The sequence below is a fragment of the Monoraphidium neglectum genome (assembly GCF_000611645.1).
Source record: "Monoraphidium neglectum strain SAG 48.87 unplaced genomic scaffold scaffold00918, whole genome shotgun sequence".
NCBI lineage: Eukaryota > Viridiplantae > Chlorophyta > Chlorophyceae > Sphaeropleales > Selenastraceae > Monoraphidium > Monoraphidium neglectum.
In genome coordinates this window covers 410-17,375 of record NW_014012710.1, presented here as the reverse complement: position 1 = coordinate 17,375, position 16,966 = coordinate 410, and the positions used below count along the sequence as shown (strand labels likewise).

At 64.0% G+C, this 16,966-nt stretch overlaps 6 protein-coding genes across 6 annotated transcripts; 2 read left to right on the top strand and 4 right to left on the bottom strand.

Moving 5' to 3' along the window:
* Positions 1 to 379: 379 nt before the first annotated feature.
* On the bottom strand, positions 380 to 4,186 carry MNEG_5925 (hypothetical protein; the record flags this gene model as incomplete). The annotated part of the gene is made up of 5 exons (XM_014045604.1): positions 380 to 1,239; positions 1,850 to 2,483; positions 2,896 to 2,998; positions 3,202 to 3,666; positions 4,170 to 4,186. 5 exons carry the CDS (start codon positions 4,184 to 4,186, stop codon positions 380 to 382), a joined length of 2,079 nt encoding a protein of 692 aa, XP_013901058.1.
* Positions 4,187 to 5,436: 1,250 nt separating this feature from the next.
* MNEG_5924 (hypothetical protein) lies at positions 5,437 to 6,732 on the bottom strand (the record flags this gene model as incomplete). Its single annotated transcript, XM_014045603.1, has 3 exons — positions 5,437 to 5,706; positions 5,911 to 6,214; positions 6,374 to 6,732. The coding sequence occupies 3 exons, from the start codon at positions 6,730 to 6,732 to the stop codon at positions 5,437 to 5,439; spliced, it is 933 nt and encodes a 310-aa protein (XP_013901057.1).
* A 569-nt stretch (positions 6,733 to 7,301) lies between these two features.
* Positions 7,302 to 9,944, bottom strand: MNEG_5923 (COP9 signalosome complex subunit 6; the record flags this gene model as incomplete). Its single annotated transcript, XM_014045602.1, has 8 exons — positions 7,302 to 7,475; positions 7,715 to 7,752; positions 7,933 to 8,025; positions 8,279 to 8,357; positions 8,743 to 8,898; positions 9,219 to 9,307; positions 9,536 to 9,740; positions 9,897 to 9,944. The coding sequence occupies 8 exons, from the start codon at positions 9,942 to 9,944 to the stop codon at positions 7,302 to 7,304; spliced, it is 882 nt and encodes a 293-aa protein (XP_013901056.1).
* Positions 9,945 to 10,309: 365 nt separating this feature from the next.
* MNEG_5922 (MADS-box transcription factor 55) lies at positions 10,310 to 11,412 on the top strand (the record flags this gene model as incomplete). Its single annotated transcript, XM_014045601.1, has 5 exons — positions 10,310 to 10,360; positions 10,536 to 10,733; positions 10,938 to 11,012; positions 11,185 to 11,327; positions 11,400 to 11,412. The coding sequence occupies 5 exons, from the start codon at positions 10,310 to 10,312 to the stop codon at positions 11,410 to 11,412; spliced, it is 480 nt and encodes a 159-aa protein (XP_013901055.1).
* Positions 11,413 to 13,097: 1,685 nt separating this feature from the next.
* On the bottom strand, positions 13,098 to 14,100 carry MNEG_5921 (isopentenyl-diphosphate delta-isomerase; the record flags this gene model as incomplete). The annotated part of the gene is made up of 2 exons (XM_014045600.1): positions 13,098 to 13,603; positions 13,908 to 14,100. The coding sequence occupies 2 exons, from the start codon at positions 14,098 to 14,100 to the stop codon at positions 13,098 to 13,100; spliced, it is 699 nt and encodes a 232-aa protein (XP_013901054.1).
* A 1,053-nt stretch (positions 14,101 to 15,153) lies between these two features.
* On the top strand, positions 15,154 to 15,798 carry MNEG_5920 (hypothetical protein; the record flags this gene model as incomplete). Its single annotated transcript, XM_014045599.1, has 1 exon — positions 15,154 to 15,798. The coding sequence occupies one exon, from the start codon at positions 15,154 to 15,156 to the stop codon at positions 15,796 to 15,798; it is 645 nt and encodes a 214-aa protein (XP_013901053.1).
* Positions 15,799 to 16,966: the final 1,168 nt, after the last annotated feature.

The window sequence follows — 16,966 nt, the reverse complement described above, 5'->3', positions numbered from 1 at the left end:
AGAGGGCTGGAAAGGTTGGGGCCCAGGAGCGATGATGCTCCAGCAGACGCCCCATTTGATGGTGCTCGTACACTCATTGAAACGCCGTGCACGCCAAACCCATGCGTTCCATGACCACGCGACGCGATATCCTGGCGACAGATGCTGAGCACATAAGTCGAGTGCATGCAGCGATGCGGACGTCGTAGGCGTGGACTACCTGGGCCAGCGACGGCGTCCAGCTGTACCCAAACGATCCGCGGCCTGTGACCCACACGGCTTTCGTCAAGACGCAATGTTCATCTGACACTCTTGCCAACCCCGCGGCCCAAAAGAATAATAAGGACCCCGTTTGTCACCCAGCAGCCTCACCCATTTCCTACCGAACAGTTCCCCCCTTTCACGACCGTCCGCTGCGCGCCAGCATGCCCACCAGGCCTCCAATCTGCGGACCACCGCCTCCAGATGGCGCGACAGCCGCGCCAGCCCCGAAGCCGGGCGGCGGTCCTTTGGCAGCTGCCCCCACGGACACATGCGAGGCGCGCAGGTGAGGTGGCAGGTAGGGGGCGGGCCCCGCCGGCCCTCCGCCAGCCTGCGGCGGCGCTGCTGCTGCGCTGACCAGGGTGGGGCCAGCAAAGCCAGGTGGCGCCGCGTGCTTGAGGTGCGGGGCAGGCCCCTGGGAAGCGAGAACTGTGGGAGGGCCGCGGCTGGCCGGTGCTGCGAAGGGGTGCTGTCCCGGGACCGGCAGGAAGGCGCCCCCTTGCTGGTGGTGCTGGTGCAGGTGGTGGTGCTGGGACTGGTGCTGGTGCTGGGACTGCTGCGCCGCCAGCGCCCCGGGGGGCATGCTGTGTGGAAGGAGCTGCGATGTCGGGTTGAAAGGCGCACCAATGCCCGTGCCAACTGGCGGGCCGCTGCCGTGCGACAGGGTGAACTGTGGGCCGTGCGCTTCGAGGCCGCCCAGCATGGGGCGCATGCCCCCCAGGGCGGCATCCAGCGGCGCCTGCTGAGCAAAGCCGGGCGGGGGGCCGCCAAACAGCGGCGGGCCCTGCGAGTGTACAGGCGGGCCGCCGGCCGCCGGAGGCAGGGGGCCCAGGCTGCGCGGCGGTGGGAAGCCGCCGGGCGCCCCCGAGGGAGCGGCGCCAGAGGCGGCCACGGCACGCGGCAGGCTGAGCAGGGGCGCTGCTGATGTCACGGGCGACAGGAATGGCACGGGCACGGGGGCGGGATACTGGGTTCCGGCAGCCAGCAGGTCGTTGGGGGCTGAGGCGGCAGGAGCCAGGGTGTCAAAGTGAGCCTGCTTTTAGGTGTTGGTTGAGGGAGGGCGGAGGGAACAGGTGAACACACTAGAAGCCGTGCAGTGGGCCATCGGGTGTGACTGGCAAAAGGCACGCATTGGTGCACCCCCTTTGCCACGGCGGCCTGCCTTTGCTGGCTACCAGTATTGTATTGAGGCTCTGGCTGCACGCAAGCTGTGGTGACGCTCAATACAAGCGCACCTGAAAGGTGGCGACTGCGGAGTGGCCCTGCGGCTTGGCCAGCGCGGCCTGCAGCTCAGAGGGTAGCCTCTCCAGGAGCGACGCCTGATAAGCTGGAGGCTGACATGGCGCCTGCGCGGCCGCCGGGGCAACCTGCACGGCAGCAGGGGGCGGCGCCACCTGAGGCGCGGCCGGCTGCACCTGCTGCGGCACCACCACCTTGACAGGGGGCGCGGGTTGCGGGACCCCTGTGTGTGCACCCTGGCCTACGCCATTTGGACCGTTTTGGCCTAGAGGAGCAGCCGCACTGCAGCTGGCTGTCCCCTGGCTCAAATCTCCGTTGGTGCTGCCGGCGAGGGTAGTGGGAGCGGCGGGGGCGGTGGGGCCAGCCTCACGCGGCGGCGTTGGTGTGAAGGCCTCGAGCAAGGCCAGCACCTCGCCCTCCCGGCCGCCTTCAACCGCCGCAGCCAGCTCCTCGCACGCCCCTGCCACCGCTGCGTGCAGCGCCGCAACGCCGCCGCCGTCGGGGCGCAGCAAAGTGGTGGTCAGCTGCGGCATGGACTTGACAATGCGGCCCATGATCTCGTTGACTGCTGCCTCAGGGTCCTTGCTGCTGATCGGAGGGCCGCGTGCAGCTGAGGCGGCAGGGCGGCCCGCGAGCCTGGCTGCCCACGAGCCCGGCGCGGCAGTGGCGCCGGGACAATCACGTGTGGTGGAGGCCGCTGGCTGCTTGCCCCATGCTGCTGCCGAGGGGAGCGGCACGACAGGATCGTCCGGTCGGGTCGTGCGAGCCAGCGGCGACGGCTTGCGGCCCCGGCCCGCGCCACCGCCCGACGAAGCAAAGCTGGGCGTGAAGCTGTCCGCCACAGCGCCGCCCTGGCCGGGACCGGCTGTGCCGCGGCCGGCACCGCTGCGGCCGCCTCCGCCCCGGCCGCCGCCTGGCCCCCTGGTGGGGCGCACCTCCTGGTCTGGGTTTGACCACGACCCAGAGGAGCCCAGGGCGCCGACGCGGCCCCAGTTGGGGTCAACCTGCGCATGCGTTGACAGTTGGCAGGGGTGGGCTGTTGACTGCAAGGTTCCTGAAGGGGACAGGGAGAGACTGGGACAGCACATGTGCTGCTTCTACTCTACGTGCCATGCCTGTTGTGTGGAACCCTGTTGCACATCCCTGCTTGCTAATCTTCGTGCCCACTTTTTAACGTGACCCAAAGCCGGACCCAATTCACCTGGACGTGAGGTCGCACGGGTGGCGGCCGCATGCCAGGCCTGATCTCCTGTTGGGCGCGCATGGGTCGTGACAGCAGCAGCGCGTCAGGACAGCCCTCCTTGCCTGCGTCACAGAAATTCGCAATGTGCTGCTGCTGCAGGCAGCTTCCTGCGCAAAAGTATAGCAGCAAGGCTGCGCGTTGTCAACAGCAGTGCTACGCGGCCGACCCCCCACCTGGTCGTACGGGTCGTCCGCCTCCTCGTCACCAGTGAAGAAGGGCAGGGCAGACGAGGCGACCGCCGCGCGCACAGCCGATGCCGGAATAGACAGGCCAAAGCTGGGGGCGGGGCAAGGAGAGGGTGGTCATCAGTGCACATGCATGCGGGGGAAGAATAATTCGACACTACCACCCGTTGCGTATCAGGGCGCGGGCCTGCCCATTCAAAACAGCCGTTTAGCTGTTGCGAGCGGAACCATGCTCCAGCAGGACGGTGCCCGACAATCCTCCAAGCATCTCAAAGCCCGCTGCAAGCAACTCACTCATCGTCGTCACCGCGTTGCCCCAGCCGCGGGTCGTCCTCCATAAGCAGGGTGTCGTTACCGTGAACAGTCGGCCCTGCGCCCTGCTGCGGGCTGCGCCCAAGCTTGGCACCTCCGCCGCCTGCACCCCCGCTGCTGCCCGAGCCTGCCGACCCGGGCCTGGCCCCAGCGCTGCTCCAGGCGCCCCAGGCGCCGCTGCCGCCATGATACCCCCCGCTGCCGGCCATCATGCCGCCGCCCTCGCCCTCGTCCGTGTCATCCTCGTCATCATCATCATCCGAGTTCTGGGAGCCACTGTACGCGCCACCACCACCGCCGGCGCCGCGCCCGCCGCCGCGGCCTCCGCCGCGCACCGCGCCGACGCGCTTGGCGGACCGGCGCGCGTTCTTCTTGGCGGCCTTGCTGCTGGCCGCAACGTCGCATGGGATCTTGCGGCCCAAAGGGTCAGCCTTGGGGACCTCGACACTGGATGCATGGAGGGTGCAAATGGCACACGGGCGTTGGAGCTGGTGTGGCCGGCACATGCGGGGCGGCAAGTGCAAGCAGCGCACAGCAGCAGGGACATACGCAGCAGCAATGGCAAGTGCAGCGGCAATGACATGCATGAACGCTGCTGATATGGCCACGCAATCGCAATCACATCCAGATCTCATCAGCCACGCTGCCCACATGACCCTCGCAGACGGCAGCTGGAAGCTCGCTCCCCGGCCCGTTGCCGCGCGGCTGGGTGGCAGTTCGCTGGTGTCCTGCGCGTCATGAGTGCAGGTGAATTGCAGGCTCATGGTCAAAAGGGCCGCGCTCAGAGGCGCCACGTACACTTGTGCAGTGTCTCATGTGCGCATGCACGCATAGTCATCTTTGAGGTTCTGCGCCAATCCAAATGCATCACTATTGGTGGCCGCAGCGCCGCGCTTGGGGCCTTGCATTTCTTGCCGGTGAACACCCTAATGCACGAACTGCTGCCTTACCTGTTCAGTGGCCTCATCAGCCTGCTTGGCCTCCACCCACTCGACCTGGCAGCAAAGGGGAAGGTAGTTTGGTAGTTTCCAGTGCAGGCATTTGTTTTGTTGCTCTTGCATGCATGCGTATCTGTGCGCATGGCGAGCGGCCACAGGTTCAACAGTCATGCATGAGCACAGCTCAACCTTGCGCCACTCATCACCTGCCCCTTGCACGGCTGGCCGTACGACCCGCCGCGCCCTTTGAGGCACTGCCAGCCGCCTTCCATCCAGTCTTTTGGCGCCGGGCGGCCCTTAAGGTAGCGCTGGATGCAGGCGGCATGGTAGGGGTCGTCCTCGCAGCCGCGGCTGCAGCTGACGAGCAGATACTCCTGCGCGTCAAAAGAGTGTTACGTTGCGTGCCGGCGCTTCGGCTTCAACATGCCAGGGCAGCTCGACCTGGCATGCGCACCGCGACCGAGGGCGCCGAGGCGACGCTGTGCAGGACACCCCGTGATGTGGGCCACTGGTTCAAAGTGGAATCTACCACGTTCCCCTCTCAGATCCCGGCTCGCAGAGGCTTGCGTAAGAGCCCGAGGTTGAGCGCTGGGCTCGCGTCGCGTATCCCGGCGATGAGCCTCCCATCTTCACCTGGTGGCCCTGTATAGCCCCTCCACAGAAGTCACACGTCCCCATAGCTGCGATCAGGAGCCGTGGACAGCCGCTCCGAGATCTAGACGCGGGAGCCTGACAAAATCGCGCCTATCGTGAGCGGCTTGGTAATACAGCCCACATAAATCCCTATAAGGAGTGACGTTCAGTGACGGATGCGGGAGCCAATGCCTTCCCGTGGGGCGCATCCGTCGCACTTGTTCATGCTCTTGCGTGCTGCCCCTGCTGTGCTCTATCGCCCTTCCCTTCATCAGTGCTGATGTGGACAGGCCGAGCAGCGATGCGGCATGGGAGCACGTGCCCGTATTTCGCTCTTCACAACAAGAACAGCTGCATGTGTGCCTCGCTGGGGCCTGTTTGTGCTCGCCAGCTGGACTCAAGTTGAGCAGTGGCTGGACCGTGTCGTTGGTCGCCAAAGCCACATAGCCCTTCAGAAACGCTCGTACTGCATTGTGATTGCTACCCTGATAACTATAGTTGCAAGAAGAATTACACTCAATGTGTTTGTTTATGCGTGTGTGTGTGTGTGCGTGGGTGTTATGCCTGTTCTCCTAGCATAAATCAACCACACGTGCTGAATCAAGCGCCACATTGTGCAACAGACATCCAGGCAACAGTAATGCGCTCAGGGCTTCAGCCAGGGGTCAGGGGTGTGCACTGCCGCGCTGCTCTCCACACCCCCTTTGCCGTTGCCGTTGAGCCTGACGGCGGTGCCGATCCCCGCAGGTGCCCGACTGGGATAAGGCTGCTGCTGCTGCGGCAGCTGCGCCTGCACGCGTGCCATGCCATCGCTCAGCACCGCCACTTGCTGCTGCACCTTGACCAGCTGCTGTATATGGCGCTCCGCCGTCGTGGCATGCTGCTGCTTGAGCACTCCCAGCGCGTCAATGCACACCTGCAGGAGACGCCCACGGGGTTGTTGGGGGGAGGGTCGGGGGTTAACACCACAAGGGCAACATATTCAAGGAGCATGCTGGGCGGTGAAGAGCACCATGAGCAAATGGGTCACTTGAGGTTACACAAGGGCTGCTCTTCGCAGCTCAAATACGCTCAGCCCCCTTTTGGCGCTGCGCACGGCCCTCAAGCGCCGCACACCCACCTGGAACTGACGCGCCCCCACGCCCTGCAGCGCCGCGACAACCTCCTCCAGGCCGGACACCTGTCGCGCCAGGGCAGACTGCTGCTCGGCCAGGCGCACTGCCACGTCTGCCTGCGCCGCGCCAGCGTCCTGCAGCTGTCGTATCGGTGACTTGAGGTCTGCAGTGGACAGCCTCACCCGAGCCTGCAGCTTGTCGAGCTGGCGGCTGGCGAGTGCTGCTGCCGCCGCTTGCTGCTGCAGCTCCCCCTCCAAGCGCAGCAGACGCGCCGCTGCATCCACGGTTGGCAAGCCGCGCAGCAGGGCTCTGGGGTGGGCGGCGAGATTGAGCGGGGCAGTGCGACACAGGTGGTGCACCGCGGAAGGTTGCGACCGCTGTGCTGTCACGCAACGTCAGCCAGGACTACCTGCCACGTACCCTCGTCAACCGGCACGCATCACTGAGAGCGGACAGATCACTATTCACCTGGCGCCCTGCAACCGCCGCAGGATGGCGCTGCACATGACCGCCACGACCAGCGCAAAGCCCTGGAGGGGCGCCAGGGCCGAGGGTGCGGGCAGCACTGCCGCCAGGTCGGCCACCGCGACCTGCGGCGCAAGCGCTCGCGCCTGCTGTGGCTGATGCTGCTGCCTCCCCTGTGTAGCGAGCGCCAGGGCGGTAGTGTCCACGGCTGCTGGTCGCCGTCGCTGCGCCTGGCCCGCAGTCGACATCAGCACCGCCACCTGCACCAGCGCCGCCGTGCTAAGAGCTGCCACCTCGATGATCTGCAGGCCTGACTCTATGCCTTCATACGGCGATGCGGAGGTAGGGCGTCTCGCCGCCATGGTGCGAACGAGCCGCTGTGGCTGCGCCCGGCGGAGCTCAAGCGGGGTGCCGCTCGAACATGCCTGCGCTTGCCGCTTGGCCACACAGGGCTGCATGCATCGACGCATACATTGCGACAGGCTTGATGTGCCTGGCATAGTTTCGTTGTGGAACTGCTTTCGCACGTAGATCAGGCGTTAGACCGTGGCACCCTGATCGCACAACGGGCCCGACCAGTGGTGACAGCTGCTCGATATGATACCAACATTCTACGGTCGCCGGTGCATCAGTAGCCTAGTCGCTTCGGTGCCTTGTCATGTGCGCGCTGACGGCGCCGGTGTGCCATGTCCCGCTCATGGAGCCGCGCACTCCATTGTGCCGTTGCAGGTCCAAGAATACACTCCCTGCCACATTGCAACACGAAACTGCCACGAACACCTGGGCTATACACTAGTGACTTTCATTTACATCAAGGGCATGGGCGAAGGGGGTGCCAGGTTGCGAACGGAACGCTTCTCACCCTGCCCTTATGGCATGATACAGTGATATGCAAAAGCTGTGCATATTTTCAAGAATCCGCGGCACGCGCTCACATCACCGGCCCGCCAAACCCGCCCCCGCCGCCGCGCCGCCGCGGGCCCGCCCCTCCCGACTTGAGGCCGGGCTCGAATGCGAAGACCATCTTGTCCACCGTGTCGTTGAGGGCCGCCACGCCTTTGGTCAGCGTCGCCAGGTAGAGCCCCGCCAGCGCGTCATTGTGCTCCTGTGGGAGGCGGGGTCGGGTGTGCATTCGCACGTGATGGAGGGGGCAAGAAGAATCTACGTCTGTTTGGGAGGGCGTCCTTCAAGCGCATGCTTGCGTACCCCTGAGCGACGCCATGCTTTCCTGCCTTTTGAGCGGCACGGCTGGCAGCGAAAGAATAAAATGCACAGATCATAGGTGCAGAACATTTTCATGGCACTTTGAATTATCTCTCCATCCGCATCGCGAGGCGGCCCCACCAGGAGGAAGTCGTGACCAAAGGCGTGGCTGGAGAGGGCTGGCAGCGAGTGAACCAGCGCACTGATTTGGCGTGCGAGTGCGTGAGGATAGGCCACCTCTCCTGCGCAGTAGTGCAGTTATTGGTGAGGGTGACGCGCTGTTGCAGACCAGATACCAAGGTGACGCCAGTGTGAAACCAGGGCAATGCACACAACCCTGGCTGAAGCCCTGCCCTCACCGCTGTTGACACGCGCCGTCAACTGCTGCAGTGTGAGGAGCTGCTGCTGCAGCATCTTGATAGCGCTGTGCAACCCCATCAAATGCGCAGTTACTGCGGACGTGGTTGCATTGGGCGGGGGGTTAAAGCAGAACGGTGGAGTGCTGTGCGTCGCAGTTTGGGAGAGGGTGGGGGGTTGAAGGAAATAATGATAACAGTAAGTGAACCAGATGCGGTTCCTGGGCGCCAAAGTCAGTAGGGCAGCGTCGTGCAGAAACACGCGCTGTGGCACCTGCCACCGCATGCCCTAGTAAAACCGTGGCGTCGGGCCGCCTCCCCGCCTCCCCAAGGGCCTCAAGGAGCTCACGCTGCTCGCTGCCCGAGGCCTTGCCGCCTGGCAGTATCTTGGCCACCTGGTCCACGCCAATGCGCTCCGCATCAGAGGTCTGAGAAGGGGAGAAAGGGCAGAGGGTGGGGGGCAAGGTGTGGGTGCGGGTGCGGGCGAGAACCGTTGAGGTCTCAGGACGACTGAGGTGGGCAACCAATGCTGCGTTGGGGGCGATCTGGCTGCAGGGGCCGACTCTGTGTGCCAAGCTGGAAGAAGGATGTAACCGCACGTTGGCCTGGCTAGGCTGACAGGCTGAGCAGCAAATGACCGACACCACAACACTCCAGAACTTGCTCGATCGGCTGATGCTTCAACTTGTGCCAACCCAGCGGCCCGGCCCTTGGCAGCCTGACCCCTGCGGCCCGCCCCTCGCAGCCTGCGCCTTGCAGCCCGCCCATTGCAGCCCGGCCATCCCCCCACGCCCTCCCCAGCAGCGTGGTCACCTCCACCAGAAAGTTGGCCCTGACGAAGCTGAAGGCGGCGCGGCCCTCAGTGACGTGCAGCTCCGTCTCGTACAGCTCCAGGGGCAGGTCGCGGCGCCCCGGGGTGACGGCCGGGTTGAGCAGCAGCAGCACGGGCGCCTCGTTGATCTCGGAGATCTTGAGACCGCGCGCGCGCAGGGTTATTTGCAATTTGTGCCAGGGGGGATGGCGTGGGGGGGTGTGAGGGTGGGGTGGATGTGCTACGGGCGAAGCTGTGCGTAAAAGCAGACGGGAGGGGGCCGCTTGCACACAGATGGCCGACGCAACATACCCGTGTAGATCTGACTGCTGCCACAGGCGCCAGACGCATTGAAAAAGCGCGCACACGTGCAATTTTCAAAACTCGGGCTTGGCGAAGGAACAGGAGATGCACATGAGAGTGCAAGCACATTGACCCTGGCACCAGGGGGTGCCGTCACCGGGAGCGGGCAGCTCACCCGCTTGTGTATGTGCATGTGGGCGTCCTCCACTGCCGCGCCTGTGGCGTACCAGCCCAGAATGTCTACTTTAGGGAACACCTGCTTGTCTGCAGCAAACAGTGATGAGGCAGGATAGGCGCGGCAGCGGCAAGGAGCAAGCAGGGCGTTCTTGTGAGTCAGCTTGAAATGCCTGCACAGCTTGCAATTACAACGTGACGCACTCAGGTGCTTGTACAGGGGTGAACATGCTTGCATTGATTTCACCGGCGCGGCTGCCAGTCCATGTATGGCAAGAGGCAGCGTGCGCACGCCCGCCTACGTCGCAGCCCACCCACACTGCTCCGTCTTGCGCGTGAGGAAGGCTTCGTTGATGACCACCCTCCCGTTCTGCAGGGTGTAGTCGATTTCGAAAGAGTTGCTGATGTCCACCACGCGCCCCGATTGGGATCCCAGCAGGCAGCCCATGACGGGCGCCGCCGCCCCGCTGGGGGAGTTGGCCTTGACGCGAGTGTGGTGGTCGCTGACGTTGATCATCACGAGCTGGTGGGACAGGCACAAGGGTGCGTGGGGCCAAGGATCGTTTTGTGTATGGGATTCCCCTTTGCAGAGGCTGCTGCGCAGTGCCGTGGCAAACAGGACAGTCGCCGGTGGCACGGCGCGGGCGCAAGGGGGCGTCGGTCGAGCTGCGGGGCCCACCGGGTGGAGCTTGAACTCCAGCCCGGAGCTGCTCTGCTGCTGCTCCATCCCACTCGCGCTGAGACTCTCCCGTTGTCGTATATGAGGTAAAACGGCACGGAACAGATCTTCGCTGTGATCTGCCCGGTCCTGTTGCTTATGCTTCCTCGAAGGTGGCGCACAACGTTATGTGTGATATTCTGAATTCTTTGAAGAACGCTCGGGCAGCGTGCCGACCATTCCAGGAGCTCGTATGAACGCGGCAGGCAGGTTGGCGCTCGAGTGGCGCTTTCTCTTGATGGGCGCCACGCGAGCCGCCACGTTCATTCATCGTGAATCATAGGCATCTCATGCGTATGTGTGAGGCTCCTAGCGCAGCGGAGAGCGAGCAGCACCTGTGATCTTGACCCATAGGCACTCGTTCTCGCCTAACCATGAGGCACAGGACGGAGTTGCGGTACATCCAGCAGGGAGGTCTCCGCCAGGTGTGCTGCAGGGCCGCAGAGGCTGCGGCCAAGGGGGCCGGCGCTGCATTGCACGCAGCGGGTCCACGTGTGCGCATGCATCACGGCGGCGCACCACACGCCGATCTGCCGCATCATGGCGCCCTGCCTGGCCATAACACTCCTAAGTTGGCCGACGTGTGCCATCAACGCACAGGAGACTTATGAGAAGCGCAAGCGCAGCCTGATGCGCAAGGCGATGGAGCTGGCCGTGATGTGCAACTCCCAGGTGGCGCTGGTCATGTTTGACGACAAAGGGCGCCTGACCCAGTTCTCCACAGCAGAGATGGACGCCGTGCTGGAACAGTATGGCAAGGCCGTGCTGGAGCCGCACGAGCGCTACACGCCGCACGACGTGAGGCGCGCGCCTGCTCTGGCGCTGCCGTTGCGTGTCGGGTGTCGTGTGCGGGAGGGCGCCCCTTGTGCCGCTGCCGTGCGCTCATTGTGCTATTATGTGACGTGAGGGATTTCTATCATGATTCTCGTTCATCAACACCTCCTCGCCGTGAGCGCCCAGGCCCCCTCAACTTTCCTCCTGCTCGGCCCCATCGCACTGCAGATGCTGTATGGCAACGTCTGGGCCAATGGCTTTGGCCTTGGGCCCATGGCCGGTGGTGCAGGAGGGACCACACAGGTGCGCAGACATGCGCAGGCGAACGCCACCCCCTGGACAATACATATGCACTGCGCCTTCGCGTGTTGACTCGTGCGTGCTCTTGCGCTCGTGACCCACCTCTGCACCTTGCTTTTTGTCTCAACTGCCATGTCCACTCCGCTCGTTGCAATTAATGTCCGCTTCACCCCAGGGTACCGCGCCTGCACAGAGCCCTGGTGACAGCCCCGCCAGCAGCAGCGAGGCGTTCCAGGCCGCTGCTGGCGCGCAGCAGCTGCTGGGCCCGCTGGGGCTGGCTGTCGACGCAGCGACGTTCCCTCCGCTGTCGCCTCGGAGGTGCGCGCCACACACGGACCGATCACGGCCAGTGCTCCACACGCAGTGCACGTGCGAATTCTTCCTGGACAGATTGCGCACTTGACATGTGACGTGTATGCCGAGCTGTTGCACACTTGCCCTCACCCCTTTTTGACCGAGTTCCAGCACCTGCACTGCCCCAACCTCTCACCCCTTGCAATGCAACCCCCGCGCCGACGGGTTCGCAGCCGCGAAGCCTACGCGACAATCACAAGCCAATTCGACCAAATGATCCAGCAGCAGCAGCGCTTTGAGGCCATGCAGTGGCAGCAGATGCAGGAGCACAGGCAGTGGCAGCAGAAACAGCACAAGAAGCAGAAGCCAAAGCCTGCCCGGCTTCCGCAAGGGCTGCAGCAGCGCCGCCGGCATGCGGATGAGGAGTGCGAAGAGCAGGAGCACCAGCATGATGGGAAGCCACAGCTGGAGGAGCCTGCAGCCCCGACACCCCAGAAGCTGCCGTTGCTCCTGCCGCAGCAAGGTTCGCCGCCGCCGCAGCCGCACACGTCGGCGGCGCAGGCCGCGCTCGACGCAGCGCTGCCCAGGCCCGCCTCAACGGTGCCGGGCAGCAAGAGGGTGCTGCAGCCCGCGGTGGCGCGCAAGCCCAAGCTCAGGGTGGCAGTTTCTGCAATTGGAAGGAGCGGCAGTGGGGGCAGCGGCGCGGGCAGCCTGACCGCCGCGTCGCCGCCTGAGGCCTCTGTCACGCCAGAGAGCCATGCCGCGGCTGCTGCGGCCGAGGACGGGCACGTGCTGACTGCGGCAGTCCCGCTCGCTGGAGTGAGGCAGGCCTGCCCCCCTGCAGAGGGGCCAAGCGCGGCCACCGAGGGCCCCAGTGGCACGCCCATGGAGACCGAGGAGGACGCCTCGCCACAGGGGCCTGGGGCGCCCGTGGTCGGCGCGGCTGCAGACCTGGAGGCGTCAGGAGCGGCAGAGGCTCTTCGCGCTGTGTCAGGACGTAAGAGGGGGAGGGGGTCGCCCGTCAGCGGCGGCGACGATGGGGTCAGTGCTTAGTTCATGCGAGGCAGTCCACAGCAGACCCAACACTGCCATGGGATACCCCTCACCAAGTTGCTGGCGTGCAGTTTTTTACCAGGCGTCTACATGTGCGGAGGATCCCGCGCTGCGGTTTCCTGACGGTGCGCACCCATTCCATTTCATATTGTGCCATGCCACCCGTATGTGCGCTCCATTTCTGCGCGCGATTGCTAGTGTCACCAGCCATGTTGAGGACGGCTGGGAGGGCATTTTGCCGATGTTGAGGTTTTGTGTGTACATCGATCGGACTTCACCAGCACACTTGCCAATCCTCGTCGCTGCGCGCCTCCTGGCACGCCCCTTGCGGCGCAGTCAAACGCGCTGCATGGCCCGCCCTTCTTGCACCTTCCAGAACGATTTAAACTGCAATCCCTGCTGGCACATAAGAAAGTTGATGTTAACTGTGTAATTTATCAAAGTGCATGCGCAACTTGCAGCTTGGATCCAGACCGACACATAGGCGGCGCCGCATTGATGACATGCAAATACACAGTCAAAGACAAGTGCGGCAACACCAGCTGGCTCAGCCAGTTTGATCGGCCACGGGGCCGGCGCACGCACGCTGGGGATTGTGTGCACAAATGCCACCACCCAAACGATGGGGATTCGTCTCTAAAATGTGGGCACACCCCGGCAACATAACTGAGAAATGGAACTACCTATGGTGATCAAGGCCGCCGCTCTGCGTCTGCCGTCAAGACGCCCTGGCAGCCTGGGTCAGCAATCTATGCGGTGGACGCGCGCCGCGTCTGCGTGCTTGCCGTCCGCCAGCACCGCGTCCAGGTCGTCCCACCAGGCCGGCAGGAAGTGTGCTGCGATGATGCGGAACCAGGGACTCCAGCGCAGACCGCTGCCCGGGTCCATCATGGCCGCCAGCTCCTGCCGCGTGACGTAGCGCACCGCGCCCACCTCCTCGGGGTTGGGGGCCAGCGCCAGCTCAGCACCGTGCGGCACCCGGCCCAGCAGGATGTAGTCCACCTCATGCTCACCCCAGGGCGAGGCTGGGCCGTGCGTATCGCTGTCCGCCGCGCAGTAGTGCAGCCGCGTGAGGAAACGCAGGGGCGGCACCTGCACCGGGTCGATGCCAAGTTCATGCCTCAGCTTCCGGCGCGCGGCGGCCTCAGCTCCGGGCGCGCGGCCGGCTGCAATGTCCTCGTCGCTGTCGACCTCCTCAGGCGCCTGGCCCACCAGCTGATGGCTACAGCATGTGTTGGTCCACACGCCTGGTTTTGTGAGGCGCGCGGGCGCACGCACGCACGCACGTATGTGAAGGGCGATTGCGTGGGAGGGTGCTCTGTCGGCGTTCATGGAGCGAAGGTAGCTCGCCCGCGTGCATGCCGTCGCTATCTCATGGAGCATCATGGAATCAAGCATTCCTGCCAACAATAATTTGTTTTGGGCACCGGTTACGGCCCAACCGCAACCAGTGCCAGCAGTCAGTTGCTGCTGGCACGCAGCAGTTGAGCGGTGAGCACCACCTGAACTGCTGCGCCCCCTGCTGTGACAAACCCATGAGCTGACTCTCACTTGGGAACGTGATCTTGTCGGCCGCCCGCTGCTGCAGCAGCAGTCGATTGCTGCTGTCAAAGAGGAACACGCTGAAGGCGCGGTGCAGGCGCCCCTGCGGCTGACCGGGCACGAAGCGGTGGCAGTCGTACTTGTTTGCGGACCCCACGATGACGTCACGGCCGTCCACCACGATGCAGTTGTCTCGCGCCATGAAATCTGACTGGCTGCCACGGCCTGATATGCGATGTTGGGGTGTGGGAGCGTCGCGGCAATGATGGCACACGCATGGGCGGCGGGTGTGCGAGGCGAGGATGGTGTTGCTGATCGGGGCACATACTCAACATAGTCACCCTGCCTCCCAGGCCCGCAGCCTCTGGTGGCAACTACAGCGGTGATGGCATCAAATCCAGAGTTAGACATCGCGGCATAGGGCGCCTATGCTGGCAGGTTTTCCGGCCTACCCTATGTCCGAAATCGCCCTTGAGGACTCGCCGCCTACCTTCCCAAGCCACTGGCGATGCCGTCGCCGTCGCCATCGCTGCTGCCGCTGCACGCCCTACCCGCAAGCGAAAAGACCTCGAGACGCAGGTGGCCCCTGCTGCAGACGCAAAATTGGTGGGTGCGTTGGCGACCGCGGTCCGCCCATCCATGTAGTGGAGCGCGCAAGGCAGCGCAGGCGCGCGCAGCAGAGCGGCGCTCCGTCGCCGACCATGCTGCCCCAAACCCTGCGAGCTGGCGCGTTCCAGACAGTCCTACCTCCTGGCAACATGCACGGATTTTTCACAAAAGTTTCCGAGTTCAGGGCACACCGATCCAGAGCGCGGGACGAGGGAGCCCGCGTCAGCAGTTCAAGGGTCGAGGCTTATTCGAATGTGTTCAGCTTTGACGTTTACAAAGCTAGCAGACATCACTGAGCAGGCCCGCGCGGCAGGAACGCAACAGTCATCACGCAATGTGCCGGAGTTAGGCCTCCATGGCGCGCTCGCGTCGTCAAATGAATTGTTGTTGAGCTTGTAGATCACCCGCTAACCGGCTAGACCAGCGTGGTGCCCCTTCTTGAGAGGTGCGCCGTGCGCGATTTGTCTCCAGCGAAATCAGCGTTTTACCGGCGCTGTTTCCCCTGTCCCCAAGCTATCAAGCTCAACAGGCGTACTGCTTCAAAATTGTGCGCGCGCACAGCTTGCTGCAGTGACCCTGCCACTGTGCTTCAGCGGCGCATCACACTCCAATCCTCCTCCCAGTGTGCTGGAAACCCAGCTTCAGGATGGTGCACCTCGCCCTGGGCCGTGCGGCATCTGTTTCCATTCGCTGCAGCAGCGCAAGTGTAGACAGGCCAGGCGGTGGCGCGCTGCGAACGGCGACGCCCGCGCCGGCTGCGGCAGGCGACCTTGCGGCGACAGTGTCCGTCTCGCGCCCGGGCGGCGGCGCTGGCCGGTTGGGCCCCGTGGCGCCGGCTACGGCCACCATCAACCTTGACAGCCCGCTCCTCAGCTTTGACCGCCCGGCCGGCGGCGGCAGCCGCCTGGCGCCCCTCGCTAGCGCGCCTGCTCCACTCTCCGCGCCCCTGGCGTTCCCGCAGCGCCCGGGTGGCCGCGGCGGTAGCCGCAGCGGCCTCGTGGCCCCCGTCGCTGCAGTTGGCGGCAACGATGGCGGCGATGTCGGCTCGATCAATGGCGGTAGCGGCGGCGGTGGCGGCGGCGGTGGCGGCGGCGGTGGCGGCGGCGGCAGCTCTGGCGGCGAGGGCGAAGGCGCCAAGGCCAGCACCTACGCTGTGCTCCTTGTGGGCTGGGCTGGCGCATGCGTGGCCGCCTACACAGCTCACAATGCGTTCATTGCGCCCGCAAAGGCTAGCGCGGCCCCTGCCGTGAAGGCTTGCTGCGGGGGCAAAGGCAAAGGGAAGTCAAAGTAGGCCCCGAGCGTAGCGTGACCTGCTCCGCGATTTTTGGACGAGGGCTCTCGTTCCTAATGCCAATCAAAGCACATTCCGCCGTGGTGGCGTGAGAGAGCAAACCGAACGCGATGAGTGCGAGCCGACACAATCCTCTTACCAGGACTGCACAGCTATGCCCATCTTGCCCCGGATTCATCCCTCTCTTGTGCTGATGATCCCGACAAGCTCTCGCACCTTATGCCCCTGCATCCAGGCCCCATTTGGGCATGGGCGACCTTACCAGGGCGCAATGTGAGGGTTGCTCTGTTGCTTACTGATGCATGACCATTTGCGGATTGCCCCCAATTGCTTGGGCACTTGGCTTGGACATGGGACCAATTGCCTTTTTTTTGGATGCCTGCTGTCCTCGTTCGCTCCTGAACGTGCTTGAGGTGATTGTGGTTATGGAGTGCCAGCTGTAGGTGTTGAGCGGTTTGCAACACACTACAAGCACTATCATAAAAAGACATAACGGTGTCCAGGAACGGCAGTGGTCCTCAAGGGGGCACCGGCACTTGTAACACAGATGACGAGTGTTGTGTTAAGGGCTCGACCCCTCGTGGGGTTGTTGCAGGGGGCCTGGAGGTACCAGGGACGGGGATCTGAGGTCTCTTGGGGGTGAGCCTTGTGCTTTTGCTAAGGCCGTCTTCCCAGTGTGGTTTGGGCTCCCATCCAAGCCCGGAGTGTGCGTCATTCAAGGGCCAGCTGGCCCATGCTCGGGAAAAAAATGGGGCTAGTTGAGCAGGGCAGGGTGGGTGAGTTTCTCCGTTGGAGCCGTGCTGGCGTAATAGCTTCACCCCTACGTCACCAAGTTTTAACCGTGACACCAGCCAAGTTACCACTGTGCTGAGTCCAGTTGTGCAAGCCCTAGAACGTAGCATCTGCTGCTGCGTGTGCCATGGCACGCACCAGCTGGCACGAGCTAGCTTCCAACTGGGACCCAGCCAGCTACAAAAACGCTTCAGTCATGATTGAATGGGGATGATTTTCACCTGACAGTCACCCGTGAATTTACCATGATGTCGTGCCACAAAAGTGAGGGGCTTCTGGCTGCTGTAGGCTTAGTGCTGGCTGCAGCACTGGGCTGGAGACCAGTCACCTAGGCACCCCCCTTGGCTGCTGGTTGTGTTGCTCCAGGGGTGCTCCT